Raw genomic sequence first — 14622 nt, forward strand, 5'->3', positions numbered from 1 at the left:
ACAATCAAAACTTAACTTCAAGAGTGGCTTCTTGATGCCTTCCCTTATATAACATCTTGTTTTCTTCATATAGATCACAGAAGTTCGCAAACAATGTTGTTTTCTTTACAATAATTTACTGCTGACAAGTATTTTTAGATTCTTGAAAGTATTTTCTAAGGAATCGAAATATGAAACACTAAATGTACAAGAATTAAGATTTGACCAGAGAAAATTTGTTGTCGTCTCCCAGAAATACCCACCTTTTATCGAAACCTAATTGAATCAAAAGAGATAAAAGAAATAAAAGAACGAGAGATGGGTTGTTTAAGGATCATCCACAAAGTTCATCGGACATCTAAAGTAAGCAATAACCAGAACATCTTCCAATGGTAAATAAAGACAAAAAAAAAACTGGCTATTCCAGCCATAATGAACAGTGATAACCTAAATCAACCATGCTAAAATGTGCACATGAGAAAGTCTTTTGAAGTACAAAAATTTATATTGGAGAACACTGAGGACCCCTCTACTGTCTGTCTTCTACGTTTTACTTGTTTGTTGGGAGACCCATCAGATCCGTCGTGCTGCACAGATGCTTAAACTAACAATGAACAAGGGAGGGAAAATCTTGGTGCCCAACTCCATTGCATGCAAACTATGATTGCAACTCATGAAGAAGCCTTGTGAGACCAACAGCTTTGGAAATCGGAGATGGGTCGATTGTGGAAATCCATCATCCATCATGTTTTCAAGTTAAAGACTTACTAGAAATCAAGAGATGAACCTTTTGATGGCCCAGAACAAGTGCCAGATGTTGAATATGAAGTGCCGCTTGAAGCCTCTACAGGAGCTTGATTTAGACGTTCCAAGACCAGAGATCTCCGCTTCTGAAGCTTTAATGAGAATGTAGATGCCTCTAGTACCGTTGGAACCTGTTTGCATATAAAAAAAAAGTTGGAAGAAAAGATGAATAAACAAATTCATCACTTGAATATTTGTTTTAGAAGTGTGACAGAAGAAAAGTTAGCAAATCTCACTACCACATGCTGATGCTAATGATGTTCTACGTCAAACCCGATTACACCGATTACCAGGATGTAACAAAAAAAATGATCAATGTTAGATTGACCTTGAAGCAGAACTCACGCTGGATAAAGCTCCAAATAGGAATTAACAAAACTTTTACAAAAGAACTTCCCTTAATACCTATCAGTTTGGTTGGCACCGGAGATGCATTTTAGTGGTTGCAACATAAGATCAAGGGCATTCAAATCCCTCTAGGCATATATTACAAAGAAATAATAACAAAATAATGACTCGAGGGAACATAACCAACACAAAAGTTGACCATGGAAATTAGAACAAAGTAATAACTTTAATGAACATGACCCTTAAATTACACAGCAGGTGGAGGTTTAGTTTAAAAGAAAGAAAACAATAATATGCATAACACAGTGGAACTACTAGGAATGAATTGTTCAAAATTAGAACATGTAACACTAATATTATTCATCATGAACTATCCAGAGCTAGCGCACAAATGTAAAAAACTGATGTGATGCACACAATACAAGTGTCATAAGGGAGAAAATAATGGGGAAATGAGCTACCTGCATGGGAGTCCTAATGTGATTATATGGGTATACAACTAGAATCATGAAATGTTTAATGTAAAAGATGGGACAGGGGAGAAGACACAGCCAAGTGCCGGCAGATTTTTCAAGTGTCATGTTAAAGGGTCTGAATGAAATGGATATTGCAAATTGGTTTTCACAGGCATTTGCTAGGATCAGAAGGAACAGTTATATAAAAACTGATACAGCACTATCTGACCTTGTATAAGCTGAAGCTGAATCAGCTGAAGGCTACAATGTCAAATATGGTCAGCATGCAACCCTTAGTACTTTGCTGTTGGCAGAAGCCACTATCCCTGGTAATTTAGTCTGAAATCTCAATGATTTAATCCATTTCCAACCATATGGGCATCCCCTGACTGTGCTGACTTACACTCTCCACCTTGCCACTACCTCCTCCTGCATGGACATCCACTCTCCCCATCTTGGCTACACTTATATTGTCTCGGCATCACTTCCACTCAACCACTATCTATTGTTAATACTCTCCACCTAAATGTCTCGTTACTTGAGATATTCCAGTATTTGTTGATGAGTCTTCGAAGACTTTCCAGTTTATAAAAAATATTTTTCCCTTCTTTCTCCCTCTTTCTAACCTCCTTCCGTTCCATCTCACTACCTGTGCTCCTCAAGGCCTTTAAGCCTTCCATTCTACCCCACTACCGGGAGCAACTAAAATTTCTCACTGCAACCTGAGTATCCCAGTAACCAATACAGATCAATCTTAAGTCCAGAATGAATATCTCAAGTAAGCATCTGAGGTAAGTAGAAGTTTCAGGACCGGTGTTTGGTTTAGCTAAACTAATCTAGTTTATTCAAGTTCCAACAATGTAAGAAGTTACTGATGATGTATAAGTCAAACTCTGTCTCAGAAAATGGCCAATTCTGTGAATATCTCAGAGGGTAATATCACTGAAAAAGGGTCAAAATTTTTAACTAATAGTGCTTGTAATGTTAAACAGATGTAAATTACGTCCCTGTAAAAATATGTGTATATGTCCTAAGAGTTGTTGGCCAGCAAATAGTCCCTAGAACACCTCCATTTAAAAGTCCTTAACTTTCACGATGCTTCAAAGAAAAATAAAATCCAGTTTTTCCTTAGCTTCAGTCAAGCAGTCAAAGACCATTTTCTTTTGCAAAGTTTTTATCCTACAGCAAAAAAGAATAAAAAAGAGGAGAGGAGCCATGTGCCACAAGTTACAGATTTCTATCTAATTATAACAACACGGGAACAGCACTTCAAATAATGAAAAGAGAATATAAGCAACTTAAGGCTCCATTTTCTTGTCAGAATCTGGTGGAGTTCATTAGTCAGCCACAAACTAAAATACAGACACTGATAGGAAAAAAGAGCATGCAATTTTCTTTTACCTGGCTATTGTTCTGAGCAACCTTGTGCACATGTAAAAGCCCTAACATATCTTGGTATCCTGTAAGGAGTTTAGCCATATCCTTATCTTCATCTGATGTGCAAAAAGGAAAAAGATTGGAAATAAGACCAGGCGATCCAAACAATTGAGGGCATCAAAAAAGCGAAGCACTTAAACATGCCTGGAATTGCTCTGACAGACAACAATGTATCTGCCAGGTGCTGCCATCTCTTCAGAAATGCAGGCAAAAGAAATGAAGTGGGAAACGTTACCACAGCAACTACATTTGAAGAACGAATAATTGATCTCAGAAACCTGATAAAGGCAACCAAGTCCCAGTCCTACAATTGCATGTCAATATAATTAGAAAAAAAATACATTTTTTTGTCAAACTAACACATCTAAAAGACAAATTAGTTTGGAAAAAAAATATCAAAAGGACAAAATGATACTTATATTCTACAAAGTAACCGGAAATTGAATCTTTTGGTTCAGCGTAAGCAATTATGCACACCATTTCAGCGTAACCACATTGTGGAGCACACAATGACTGAATAGCAATACGACCAGCACTTAAGTTGCCACCATCAGACCTAGATGCAAAACAAATGATTTGTCAAATCTACGAAAACAGTAGTCCCTATTTCCAGCCAGCAGGGCAAGTATGGAAGGCATAGAAATTTGTCATTATGCTTTTGGTTCAAGAAGTAACTTAATAAGCCTGACATCTAGGCATGCATCAACTTAAAGTTAAATTGCCTTTCTGGGAACAATTAATAGTCATAATTTGTTACTCTAAAATTATCATTCAATCTTTCATTATTCATGCATATTCTAGGCACTTGTTATCCATCGATAGTAATTTAACAAAACATTGATTACCATAATACTATTTTCTCAATGAACACTTAATTGTTAATTCCTTTCAAAAGAGTGCATCACAAAACCCTTTAAGCCAAATATTGGAATTGGATCTAGTTGTCAAAAACTTAACTTATATCACTAGCATCCATAATTAAACTTGGATTAATTGTCTACTAAAACATACATAAAGAATCACCTGGTTTATCTTATTTGACATGAAACATCACTTCAGTAGGGAAACTGATGATTAACTTGTTTAGCCCACGCCAAGAAGCAAAAGAAGTAACACCTCTAAGATGGAGAATCTCAAGAAAAGCATGTATGAACAAGTGGGAATCTGTTTCAAAGTCTTTATTTTCTTCATCACCATCATAGAAAAGTAAACATTGTTTTCATTTAACAAGAATGATCCAAATAAAATGATAAATTTTGATCTGTTGGATGTGTCATCAGACAAGAAAAAGAATGCTGTTGAGCGCAAAAGAGATCTACCATGAGAACAGGCAACTGATATTCATCTAATCATGACTAGAAAGTGTAACATCACCAACAGCACATTCATGTATAAAATTCTTATTTCTATGTGGTATATGAACTGGAAGAATGGGTCATACCGTGGAAGTCCAGATAAAAAGTTTGAACATCGATCACGGAGTATGGTTAGATGTGGAATATCTTGAATACTCATGCTTTCAATATACTGGACATGCTGTCTTTCAAGGGCCTTTCGCAGATCAAAGTCATTGCTGAATTCCTGCTTAACATCTGCAGATACAATTTATTATCATTTTAGTCTTAGCAAACTATCTTATCCAATAAAAAATATGTCTTTCTTCGGGTGACCAACCTCTGTTATGATTCTGAGAAGACTGCTGGTCCCCGAAATACTTCTTATACTGCCATGCTATGCGCAAACCCTTCTCCTGCACCCCATCGACCATACATACTACTTGAAGATTGAATAAAAGATAAAAAGCAGATATTGAAATGCAGAGGGAGAGGTACCTGATCTTGCTGATTGTGGTCGACAAGGGTGTCTCGTTGCCTGTGCTCCTTGGACGAGGAGACAGGCGAAGGCAACGTGCCAAGAAACGCCCTCGGGTCCCTCAGAGGGCTGGCGAAGAGGACGGGCTGCCGATGGACAACGCCCTGGGACATGAAGTTCCGAAGGAGGAGGAGATGGTGGGGCGCGTCAGCGTCCTCCATCACCATCACCAACGATCCCAAAAGGAACCCGCCCCCAAGGATTCCTGCAACAGCAGTACACGAGCGTTAGGAGAAACCCTAACACTGTCGTGAGACATCGAGGCGACGTAGACGAGAGAGAGCGAGGGGACAGCACTATCGAGGTCTGGGATTCCAGATGAGACAAAGGTGGCGCCATTAGGGCCGAGTTTGACGCCAGGGTTCGGAGGCGAGGGCAGCACCGCCGAGGGCGACGACCGGGCTCGCGAGAAGCTACTGGTGTTGGCGCTCCTAGCGCCCTGAAGACGGCCGTCCGCCGCCGTCGCCATTACTTCTCGGGTTCTCTTCCGCTCGTCCGTTGCCTTCACTCTCAAGCCGAGAACACCGCCGTGCCCGCACCAATCGGAACCGGTATCGTATCGGCCCAAACGACGGCCCAAGAGATATGCATCGGTGGATGGACGGCCTCGATCGCGTTGGAAGAAGACAGTTCGGAAACTGAACCAAATCACTCCACCTGCTTTGCACGTGAGAGATTAAGAAACTGACCCAAGCCCATGTTAATTTGAATCTGACCAGACTCAAACAAAACCCAGCCCAACCCAATCAACCTTAAACCGGACCCGGACCCGACCCGACCCAATCTTGGCCACGGTGGACTCTTTAAGTCTTAACTCTGTACTGTTTCTTAACCGCGACTGTATCCCGACGTAAGTCATGATCCTCGTAGTTAAACACGATCCAAGTCACGACAAGAACGAGTTACCTATCCCTCCTTCACTGCCCGTGACCTGTTCGCGTAAATGCCTCGTACAAGAAAGGACACATTTGTTCTCTCCCAGTGCTTGAAGCGAAACCATCGAAAGGAACCAAGCAATCAATGGAGATGGGAACAGCAACTCGGTGGTGAGACCGGCCGGCGGTCACAAGCTGTAATTCATGCATCCCCGATTTGCCTCCTCAACAACTCAACCAACCTGCAGAGAGAGAGAGAGAGAGAGAGAGAGAGAGAGAGAGTGTGTGTGTGTGTGTGTGGTTCATATGATGCACCTGATCCTCTCCATTCTTTTCCCTGGACTTTGTGGGTCATTAGCTATCCCCGAGCTGTCACGATAGCTACAGCTCTGGAGTGGCTTGGGCGTGGGGAGCATGTGACCAAAACGTCTTTCTCCCATTCGCGACAACGAGGAGGAGGTGGACCATCGAAAGCAATGATATCTCCACAGCGGCCTGCTGTTTCAGCCAGGCTAAGTTACAGCGTATGATAGCCATCCCCCTGTTGTGGTTCCCTCGCAGGCACGGCTCGTGGGGAGTGGAAATGATGAAGGTGGCTCTGTTTTCCCCCCATCTCGTGCAAGGAATCAGTCCATCTTTTTCACGGAGGAAAGAAAAGGAGGCAGGCGGTGAGGAGAGACGACGAGAGAGCATTGCAGGAAGGTGATGCATTGAATGGTCCTTCTTGTGGTAACTGTTCAAAGACCTTTCTCGCGTCGTTAATACCTAAATGTAGATATATGTTGACCGTTGACTCGCTTCGATGTTATTAGGACACACCAAATGGTCGTAGTCAGATATAGCCGTTACGAGGGTAGGTTGGTCTTTTAACCGCACAGTGCAAGGCAGTCGGATTTGGTCGTGCAGTGGAGGGAGGAGAAAATGGTAAATTCAGTAACGGCAGACAGCAAGCTGGATTTGGAGTTTTTTGTCCCACCGTGTTGACCTCATCCTCTCACTCTCTCTCTACTTTTCTTCTCATTTAATTCTTTTTCTCTGCCATTAATCCCATTTTTAATGTATTCCTTCCTCTAATTTCCAACCTCCACGTTAGATGCCAACCCTGCAACCCCTCTCTAGCTTGCTTTCCCTTCCACTGCTCTCTTCCTCTGCCACACCTTTGTCTCTCTTTCCACACATCTTACTATCTCGGGCTTTGGCTTCCCCATTCTCTCAGCAACGTAGAAGAAGAGAAGACAAAAAAAAAAATTCCAATTTTTCCACAGATTTTGCCTTCTGTCTCTGAGTTCTTAAAGGTTGGGGTGGAAGTGGTTCTTCCTTCGGCCTTTTTTTTCTTCAGTAGGTTGTAAGCTAGACCTTTCTTGTCACTCTTGGCTTGGTTCTTTGATTCTTCTCTGACCACGCTTCTCCTTGGTTTCTTGCTAGGGTAACTGCGCTCGAGGTTCTTTGATTCTTCATCGGTTGAGGATGCTCTTTATTTGGGCTTCGCGATATCATCAAGATTAGACCATCAAAAAGGTTTTTTTTTTCCTTTCTATTGGATTTTTGGATTTATTTTTCCCTTATGTTGCTATATGCATCACAATTCTTCTCTTGATGGTTATGGGATTATCTCTAGATTTTCTTTTTCCATGTACTTGTTTTTAGGGGTTATTGCATGATCCCTAATTATGGACTTCTGGAAACAAAACTCTCGTATTGCTGATACTTCATTCAAAGCTTTGAATTAGTGATTCAGTGGGAGTTAATGTTTCCTTTAGTACCATAGATTATACTGTGTTGTTTATGTTTGTGACCAAAAATGTTATGGACTTGGTTGTTTTATCGTTATATTTCATGCGACATAAATTCTGAGATTATGTTCGGTTATAAGCTTGGTTTATGCTGGATAAGTTGCATTATGACTTGTTACAATAGAAGGAAAATATTCCTTAGATTTCACAAAGAAATTTGAGAATGATTCATGGTCGACAATGTAGGTAACTGCTTAGCATCCCATCAAAAACCTGCAGGTTTTCGATCCATGGATGCTAGCATTTAGCAGATTCATGCCTCTGTGAAAAGGGTAATTTTCGGGTTCAGTGTCAGGTAATAACGTGCTCTTTGATTTTCAGGAAGAAGAATGTCATCTGGTGATTCTCTAAATGCTGAATTATCTGAGAAGACACCAGTCCTTGGCCTGAGACTTTGGGTTGTGATTGGCATCTCGGTAGGTGTGTTGATTGTCTTCATTCTCTGTATCCTTTCCATATGGTTTACATCTCGTCGGAAGACAAGCAGAACCTTTGACAAATTACCAGTATTGCAAATTCCCAATGTCTCAAAGGAGATTACAGTAGACAGAGTTGGTACACATAGTCTTGCTCAGAGTCTCCAAGAGCATGAGGGACCATTCTTCTCCTCCTATGACAAGTTTAGTGAGAAAGACTCTGGAAAGAAGCTCGCACATTTAACAATGAGTAAATCTAGTGATGCTGACAATATGAGCCAATGCAGCTCAGTTCACCACAATGACAGGGTTGGGAGTTCATATTCTGGTGATGAAGGTAGCTCAGGAAATGCAAGAAAACCGTACTCGCCATACAGTCGTGTCTCTGCATCTCCTTTGATTGGCTTGCCAGAGTTCTCGCATCTGGGATGGGGCCACTGGTTCACTCTACGGGATCTCGAGAATGCTACAAATCGTTTTTCAAAGGAAAATATCCTTGGGGAGGGCGGATATGGTGTTGTTTATCGAGGCCGTCTGGTCAATGGAACTGAAGTTGCAGTCAAGAGGCTTCTAAACAATCTGTAAGTTATATTTATAGGTTCACTATTTATGATTTTTCACTGATAACAGACATTGTTCTTTCACATAGATAATTTAATTTTGTGAGTTTTGGGTTTTCCAGGGGACAAGCAGAGAAAGAATTCAGAGTGGAAGTGGAAGCTATTGGTCATGTCCGGCATAAGAATTTAGTCAGGCTTTTGGGATATTGTATAGAAGGAACTCATAGGTGGACACTTGTTATTATGTGCTTGCTTTACTATTATATTTTACCTTGTCAGATAAATAAGCACCTAAAATACAATTTATATCCAAGTATAGAGGATGATTTCCCATCTATTCATGGGCAGCTATAGATCAAATGGTAAGCTTGCTATTGTAACCAATTTTTGTTCATACTAAATGAAGATCTCTTGACCAAACGGCCTTTGGGATATTGTATGGAAGGAATTCATGGGTGAACACTTGTTCTTATGTGCTTGCTTTACTATTGAATTTTACCTTGTCAAATAAAAGGAGCACCTAAAATACATTTTATATCCAAGTACAGAGGATGATTTCCCATCTATTGATAAGTAGCTATAGATCAAACAATAATATCGATGCTGTAACCAATTCTATACATACTACATGGAAGAATCTCTTCTATTGTTTGACAAACCAGAGCAATCTGGTGAGATGTAAACAAACTTATAATCTATGATTGGTTACTTGATTCTCAACAACCTAGTGTTGCAAAATTTGGTCATAATCAATTATATTTTGGAAAAGAAATATATATTTTCCTTATCAATGGTTTTATAAATAGGCCATTTGTTGTTAAAAGAATATGACACTAGTACGGCACATACACAGAACTTCTTAAAATGGAAAAAAAAAAAGACAAGCAGCTTGACATAGTATTATGTTGAATATTCTCATCTTTTATATTGCCTAATATGTGTAGGATGCTTGTGTATGAGTATGTCAACAATGGAAACTTAGAGCAATGGCTTCATGGAGCTTTGCATCAACATGGTGTTCTTAGTTGGGAGAACCGCATGAAGGTTATCCTAGGCACTTCAAAGGCGTAAGTCTGGACATTAAGATTATACTTGTATCCCTGTTAGCCTTCTTTATACTTTGATCTCATATCGACTCAAATATTAACCATTAGGTGATTTTTAGTTAAATAATTTGTGTGATTGTATGGCTTTACAGCCTTGCTTATTTGCATGAAGCCATTGAACCAAAGGTTGTTCACCGTGATATAAAATCAAGTAACATCTTAATCGATGAAGAATATAATGGAAAGGTATCCGACTTTGGACTGGCTAAGCTCCTTGGTTCCGGCAAAAGCCATGTTACTACTAGAGTGATGGGAACATTTGGGTATGCTGGCTTTCCCTTGATGTTTGTGCTAAGTTGCATCTTATAATTAAAGAGGCTCTTAGTATTTAGTACTTATCTAAAAGACAATCAATTTCTAAGCATGCAGAAGTTTTATTTCTGTTTACTGCAGGTATGTGGCTCCTGAATATGCTAATACTGGACTTCTGAATGAGAAGAGTGATGTTTACAGTTTTGGAGTATTGTTGTTGGAAACCGTTACTGGCAGGGATCCTGTTGATCATGGCAGGCCTTCAAATGAGGTACGTCTTTCAAACTCTGGATGCAAGGATAACAGCTGAATTGTTCATGTCCTTTCTACTGGTGGGGTAACTTCTGAACTAGGGAACTACTTGTATTTGTATATACGTAGGTGTCCCCAGTGGAATATAAGGCCAATGGATCAACTTCATAACTGGCAAACTGACTGCAATTATGTATTCTTACACTTGTGTTACCTAGTTCTGCTATGCTTAACTGTCCCATTTGACAGGTGAATCTTGTGGAGTGGCTCAAATTGATGGTTGGAAATAGGAGAACAGAAGAAGTGGTGGATCCAAATCTTGATCTTAAACCACCTACACGGGCTCTTAAGCGTGCTCTGTTAGTTGCTCTGAAATGTCTTGATCCTGACTCTGACAAAAGGCCCAACATGGGTCAGGTTGTTCGAATGCTAGAAGCGGATGAAGTCGGTTTTAACCCACAAATCTTTTTATTATTCTGTTTATTCATGTTTCGTGGCAGAATGAAATACTGACGCTTACTTATTTTCTTCCCCAAAAGGACCGGAAAAGCCGACGGAATCGTGCAGCAAGCATGGAGATCGAGTCTTTGAAGGAGAGTTACGGTTCAAGTGATCTAGAAAATAAAGTAGCTGGATCAGATAACTGGTCATGTGAGAGATTCCATGCATAAGTAATGGTCATCAGATGGCGTGCATCAGCAAATCAATCATCGGCATTGTCTCTTTGCTAACGAAGACGAAAAAGTTCCACCAACTGTTATTCCACAGGCATGGATGCAAGAAGATAGATGGTGTCAGAGTGAAAGCTTGTCATTTTGGGTTCTGGAGCTGTGCCCAATTTCTGCTTCCAGCATGAAAGGTGAGGAGATAAAAGAAGAGGCACTCAATACCCAGTTAGATATCCTGTACAGATTATCCATGTACAATTTCAAGTTCTCTCGCGTCGTTATCTATAATTTTTTGGTTAATTTTTCCCACTGTTCCTGACTCTTTGCTGATCTTGCATTTATTTTGTCTCTGATAAAAGCATGATCATAATTTCTTTATATTTTGGCTGAAGTTACTTTTTCTTTATAGGTGTAGAGTAGTGCCTTGCTCTATTATGATGTCTCCATCTGATTAGTGAATATATTCCTGGCTTTATCAAAAATAAGTCTGAATTTGATCAGAACAGTGAATGATGTTAGACTTCATATAGTCATTAAGCTTGTTGAAGAAGCATTAATGATGAAGAATGACTGTCAAATAGAAACATAGCAATATGTCTACTGAACCAACTACATGGAATTGCATCTTCACTTCAAATTGTAAATACTTACTGTTTCAGCAACAAAAGACTGTTCCATCTCTTTTTACTGTTTATGCTAAATGCTGAAAGATACAACTATTCACTTAATTATACCCTCATAATATTTGTGGTGTAGTGGTTGCATAGCATGCTGGTGTCAGCAGACATACATGGAAAGCCCTTAAAACATGGAATTGACAGCAAAAAAGTAACAGTTGATAATATGTTGTGCCAAACCTCTATCCTCAAGACTCAGATGACATCTTTTCTTGAGACTTTAGAGAATGAGAAGAGGTTGAAGACATCCCATGAATGTACAGCATTCCACTGGAGATGGAAGAAGAACAGAGCACAGAGTACCAAATTATAGCAGAAACAAAGATGATGAATTAGAGGATTGCTTCCTTTGATAACATCCACAAAACTTTTTACCTTGAAATTTGTGTCAGGCTTCTGAAAAAGAAGTTCTCTTTTTTATTATCCAAAGCTCAATACATTGATATCAATTCTTTTCTTCAAAATGCACATAAGCCCTTCAAAAGTTTGTGGTTTTTGTCAGAATATAATCTTTATGTTGTTAACTATATATGAGATATTAATAAAATGTATCTAGCAAAGTCATTACCTCCACATCTTTAACCTTGACTTGAAAACATAATGCTTGATCCCAAATTGGATCCTTCAGACTCAATTTAGATCATCCATCAATACCAAGTGACCAATACATAAACAAATACCATCAATACCAAGTCAATGTGACATAATTAAAAGTATTAATTCTCAAATAGCATATACAAAACTTGATTAAGGAGAAAGTTAGGTTAAGCCAATGATATCATCAACCAAAATAGTAGTAGGAGATTGCTATTGACATTTTTTTTTTTTTTTTACTATTAGCAATCATAAAATATAATTTTACTAAATACAACAACTCAATTATCAATTATTATTATTTTAGATAATTTATTTCATCTATCGATCAATCGGACATCAAAACTCTAAAAAGAGAATGGAAGGGAAAGAAAAATTGATGTGAAAAAGAGTAGAAACAGTTGAAGTGATAAGTTAAGATATTTACATCCGATTCATAGATGTGTTTCTTAGAAATATTAAAAGTTCGATTGTAAATAGAAAAAAAATTGCTAAGCCTCCTAAACTAAAGATGCTTTACACTGTGTCTGCGGGCGATCCCACCTGATCTATCATCCATCTCCAGATAACAAATGGCATGCTTTGATTGGTGAACGGAGGAACAACCGGAAGACGTAGGATATTGAGAGAGAGAGAGAGAGAGAGAGAGAGAGAGAGAGAGACCAAATGAAGCCTGACGACCGAGGAGTTGTCACACATCTGGTTGAGTTGTGTGCAGGACTGAGCCAATGAGAAGATGGACGAAGATATGCATGAGATAAGCGTTCGTATCTCTTCTAATCTCCCCCGTGCTATTTAAACGTCTCTCCGCTCTCCATCCCCTCACCACCACCAGCTCAAGTTCACTTTGCAGGCCCCACCTCAAGAACTCCTCCATGGCTGCAACAATGGCCCTCTCCTCCCCCTCCTTCGCCGGCAAGGCCGTGAAGCTCGCCCCTTCCGCCTCCGGCGTCCTCGGCCAGGGCAGGGTCACCATGCGCAAGGCAGGCGGCAAGCCGGCTGCCTCCTCCGGCAGCCCATGGTACGGCCCCGACCGCGTCAAGTATTTGGGCCCCTTATCCGGCGAGCCCCCATCCTACCTGACCGGCGAGTTCCCAGGCGACTACGGGTGGGACACCGCTGGCCTCTCGGCCGATCCCGAGACCTTCGCCAAGAACCGGGAGTTGGAGGTGATCCACTGCCGGTGGGCCATGCTGGGCGCGCTGGGGTGCGTCTTCCCGGAGCTGCTGGCCCGCAACGGGGTCAAGTTCGGGGAAGCCGTCTGGTTCAAGGCGGGGGCGCAGATCTTTAGCGAGGGGGGGCTGGACTACCTGGGCAACCCGAGCTTGATCCACGCGCAGAGCATCCTGGCCATCTGGGCCTGCCAGGTGATCCTGATGGGCGCCGTCGAGGGGTACCGCATCGCCGGGGGGCCGCTGGGGGAGGTGACCGACCCGCTGTACCCGGGCGGCAGCTTCGACCCGCTCGGCCTCGCCGACGACCCGGAGGCGTTCGCGGAGCTGAAGGTGAAGGAGATCAAGAACGGGAGGCTGGCCATGTTCTCCATGTTTGGGTTCTTCGTGCAGGCCATCGTGACCGGGAAGGGGCCGCTGGAGAACCTGGCCGACCACCTGGCCGACCCCGTCAACAACAACGCCTGGGCCTACGCCACCAACTTCGTGCCCGGCAAGTGAGAGCAGGCGCTACGTGTGGTCAGTCTGGTGCACCGCATTGAGTGTGTGCATGGAGCCTTTCTCATCTCTTTCTCTTGTGCTGTGTAAGAGGAGGGCAATGTGTACTAGTATTTGTTGGAGTAAGAAATCTTAATGATCTTCTTCTCTCTATCTAAAGATTGAGGATATCAATCGACCTAAGACGAAGAAAAAGCTCTATTGTTTTTTCTATAATTATTCTATTAAACCAATGAATTATAACAATAGGACGTATCATAATGAACTATAACAAGAGGAAGGTGTTCTTTGGTGTTCTTCAATCTGCGCTCATCTTTAGTTACGGCATTCACGTGGGCTTATGGGCCGTCCGTTAAGGCCCAACATGACACAAGTGTATGAAGTCCAAGATTGAGAGAGATTTTTTGACTTAATTCCATATTATAATATTAAAATAATTTTTATATTTAATTATAAAAAAGTAAAATATTTTATAAAGTATTATATAAAAAAAAAATCTTCGATCGTCTGTGATAAATTTTTTTCTTCGCATAGTCGATAAGAGAAAGACTATTAGAATTATCTTCGACTATTATCCACTTAGATAGATCGACGAGAGTTATCTTTTTCTTCGATTTATTTATGTTGTTGCTAAGAAAAAGAAATCTAAAGCTCGTCCGTTAGAGCTTACCGCGTGACATACGACAGGTCACGTACATGCACATTCGACAGATGAGAGAGCATGTGTCCCGAAACATCCCCTCTCTCCTCCGACCACGTGTACGGCTCCAGACCCCGGGGGCAGGGATCCTGGGTCGCTCACGTGGGGGCCCCTACGAGCCGTACACCTGTGCGTCCGGTGATGTGTCCATGTCACTGAACCCC

General features: G+C 41.0%; 3 protein-coding genes across 4 annotated transcripts; 2 read left to right on the forward strand and 1 right to left on the reverse strand.

The window, feature by feature from the left end:
* Positions 1 to 283: 283 nt before the first annotated feature.
* Positions 284 to 6010, reverse strand: LOC135592610 (elongator complex protein 4-like). Its single transcript, XM_065082162.1, has 8 exons — positions 5193 to 6010; positions 4856 to 5100; positions 4698 to 4773; positions 4465 to 4615; positions 3501 to 3579; positions 3168 to 3327; positions 2988 to 3079; positions 284 to 914 (listed from the first exon to the last, which is right to left on the reverse strand). Exons 1-8 carry the CDS (start codon positions 5362 to 5364, stop codon positions 747 to 749), a joined length of 1143 nt encoding a protein of 380 aa, XP_064938234.1. The 5' UTR covers positions 5365 to 6010; the 3' UTR covers positions 284 to 746.
* An 812-nt stretch (positions 6011 to 6822) lies between these two features.
* On the forward strand, positions 6823 to 11195 carry LOC103997126 (probable receptor-like protein kinase At2g42960). 2 transcript variants are annotated; one of them, XM_009418271.3, is made up of 9 exons: positions 6823 to 7112; positions 7196 to 7288; positions 7885 to 8560; positions 8662 to 8766; positions 9484 to 9606; positions 9738 to 9908; positions 10039 to 10168; positions 10399 to 10593; positions 10689 to 11195. In XM_009418271.3, exons 3-9 carry the CDS (start codon positions 7893 to 7895, stop codon positions 10818 to 10820), a joined length of 1524 nt encoding a protein of 507 aa, XP_009416546.2. In that variant the 5' UTR covers positions 6823 to 7112; positions 7196 to 7288; positions 7885 to 7892; the 3' UTR covers positions 10821 to 11195. The 2 variants fall into 2 exon arrangements, with proteins under 2 accessions (XP_009416546.2, XP_018673688.2); XM_018818143.2 differs by having other exon boundaries at positions 6823 to 7065.
* A 1700-nt stretch (positions 11196 to 12895) lies between these two features.
* On the forward strand, positions 12896 to 13911 carry LOC103997127 (chlorophyll a-b binding protein of LHCII type 1). The gene has a single exon (XM_009418272.3). The coding sequence runs from the start codon at positions 12964 to 12966 to the stop codon at positions 13759 to 13761; it is 798 nt and encodes a 265-aa protein (XP_009416547.1). The 5' UTR covers positions 12896 to 12963; the 3' UTR covers positions 13762 to 13911.
* The last annotated feature ends 711 nt before the right edge of the window (positions 13912 to 14622 follow it).

The sequence above is a fragment of the Musa acuminata genome, chromosome BXJ1-9 (genome assembly GCF_036884655.1).
Source record: "Musa acuminata AAA Group cultivar baxijiao chromosome BXJ1-9, Cavendish_Baxijiao_AAA, whole genome shotgun sequence".
Lineage (NCBI taxonomy): Eukaryota > Viridiplantae > Streptophyta > Magnoliopsida > Zingiberales > Musaceae > Musa > Musa acuminata.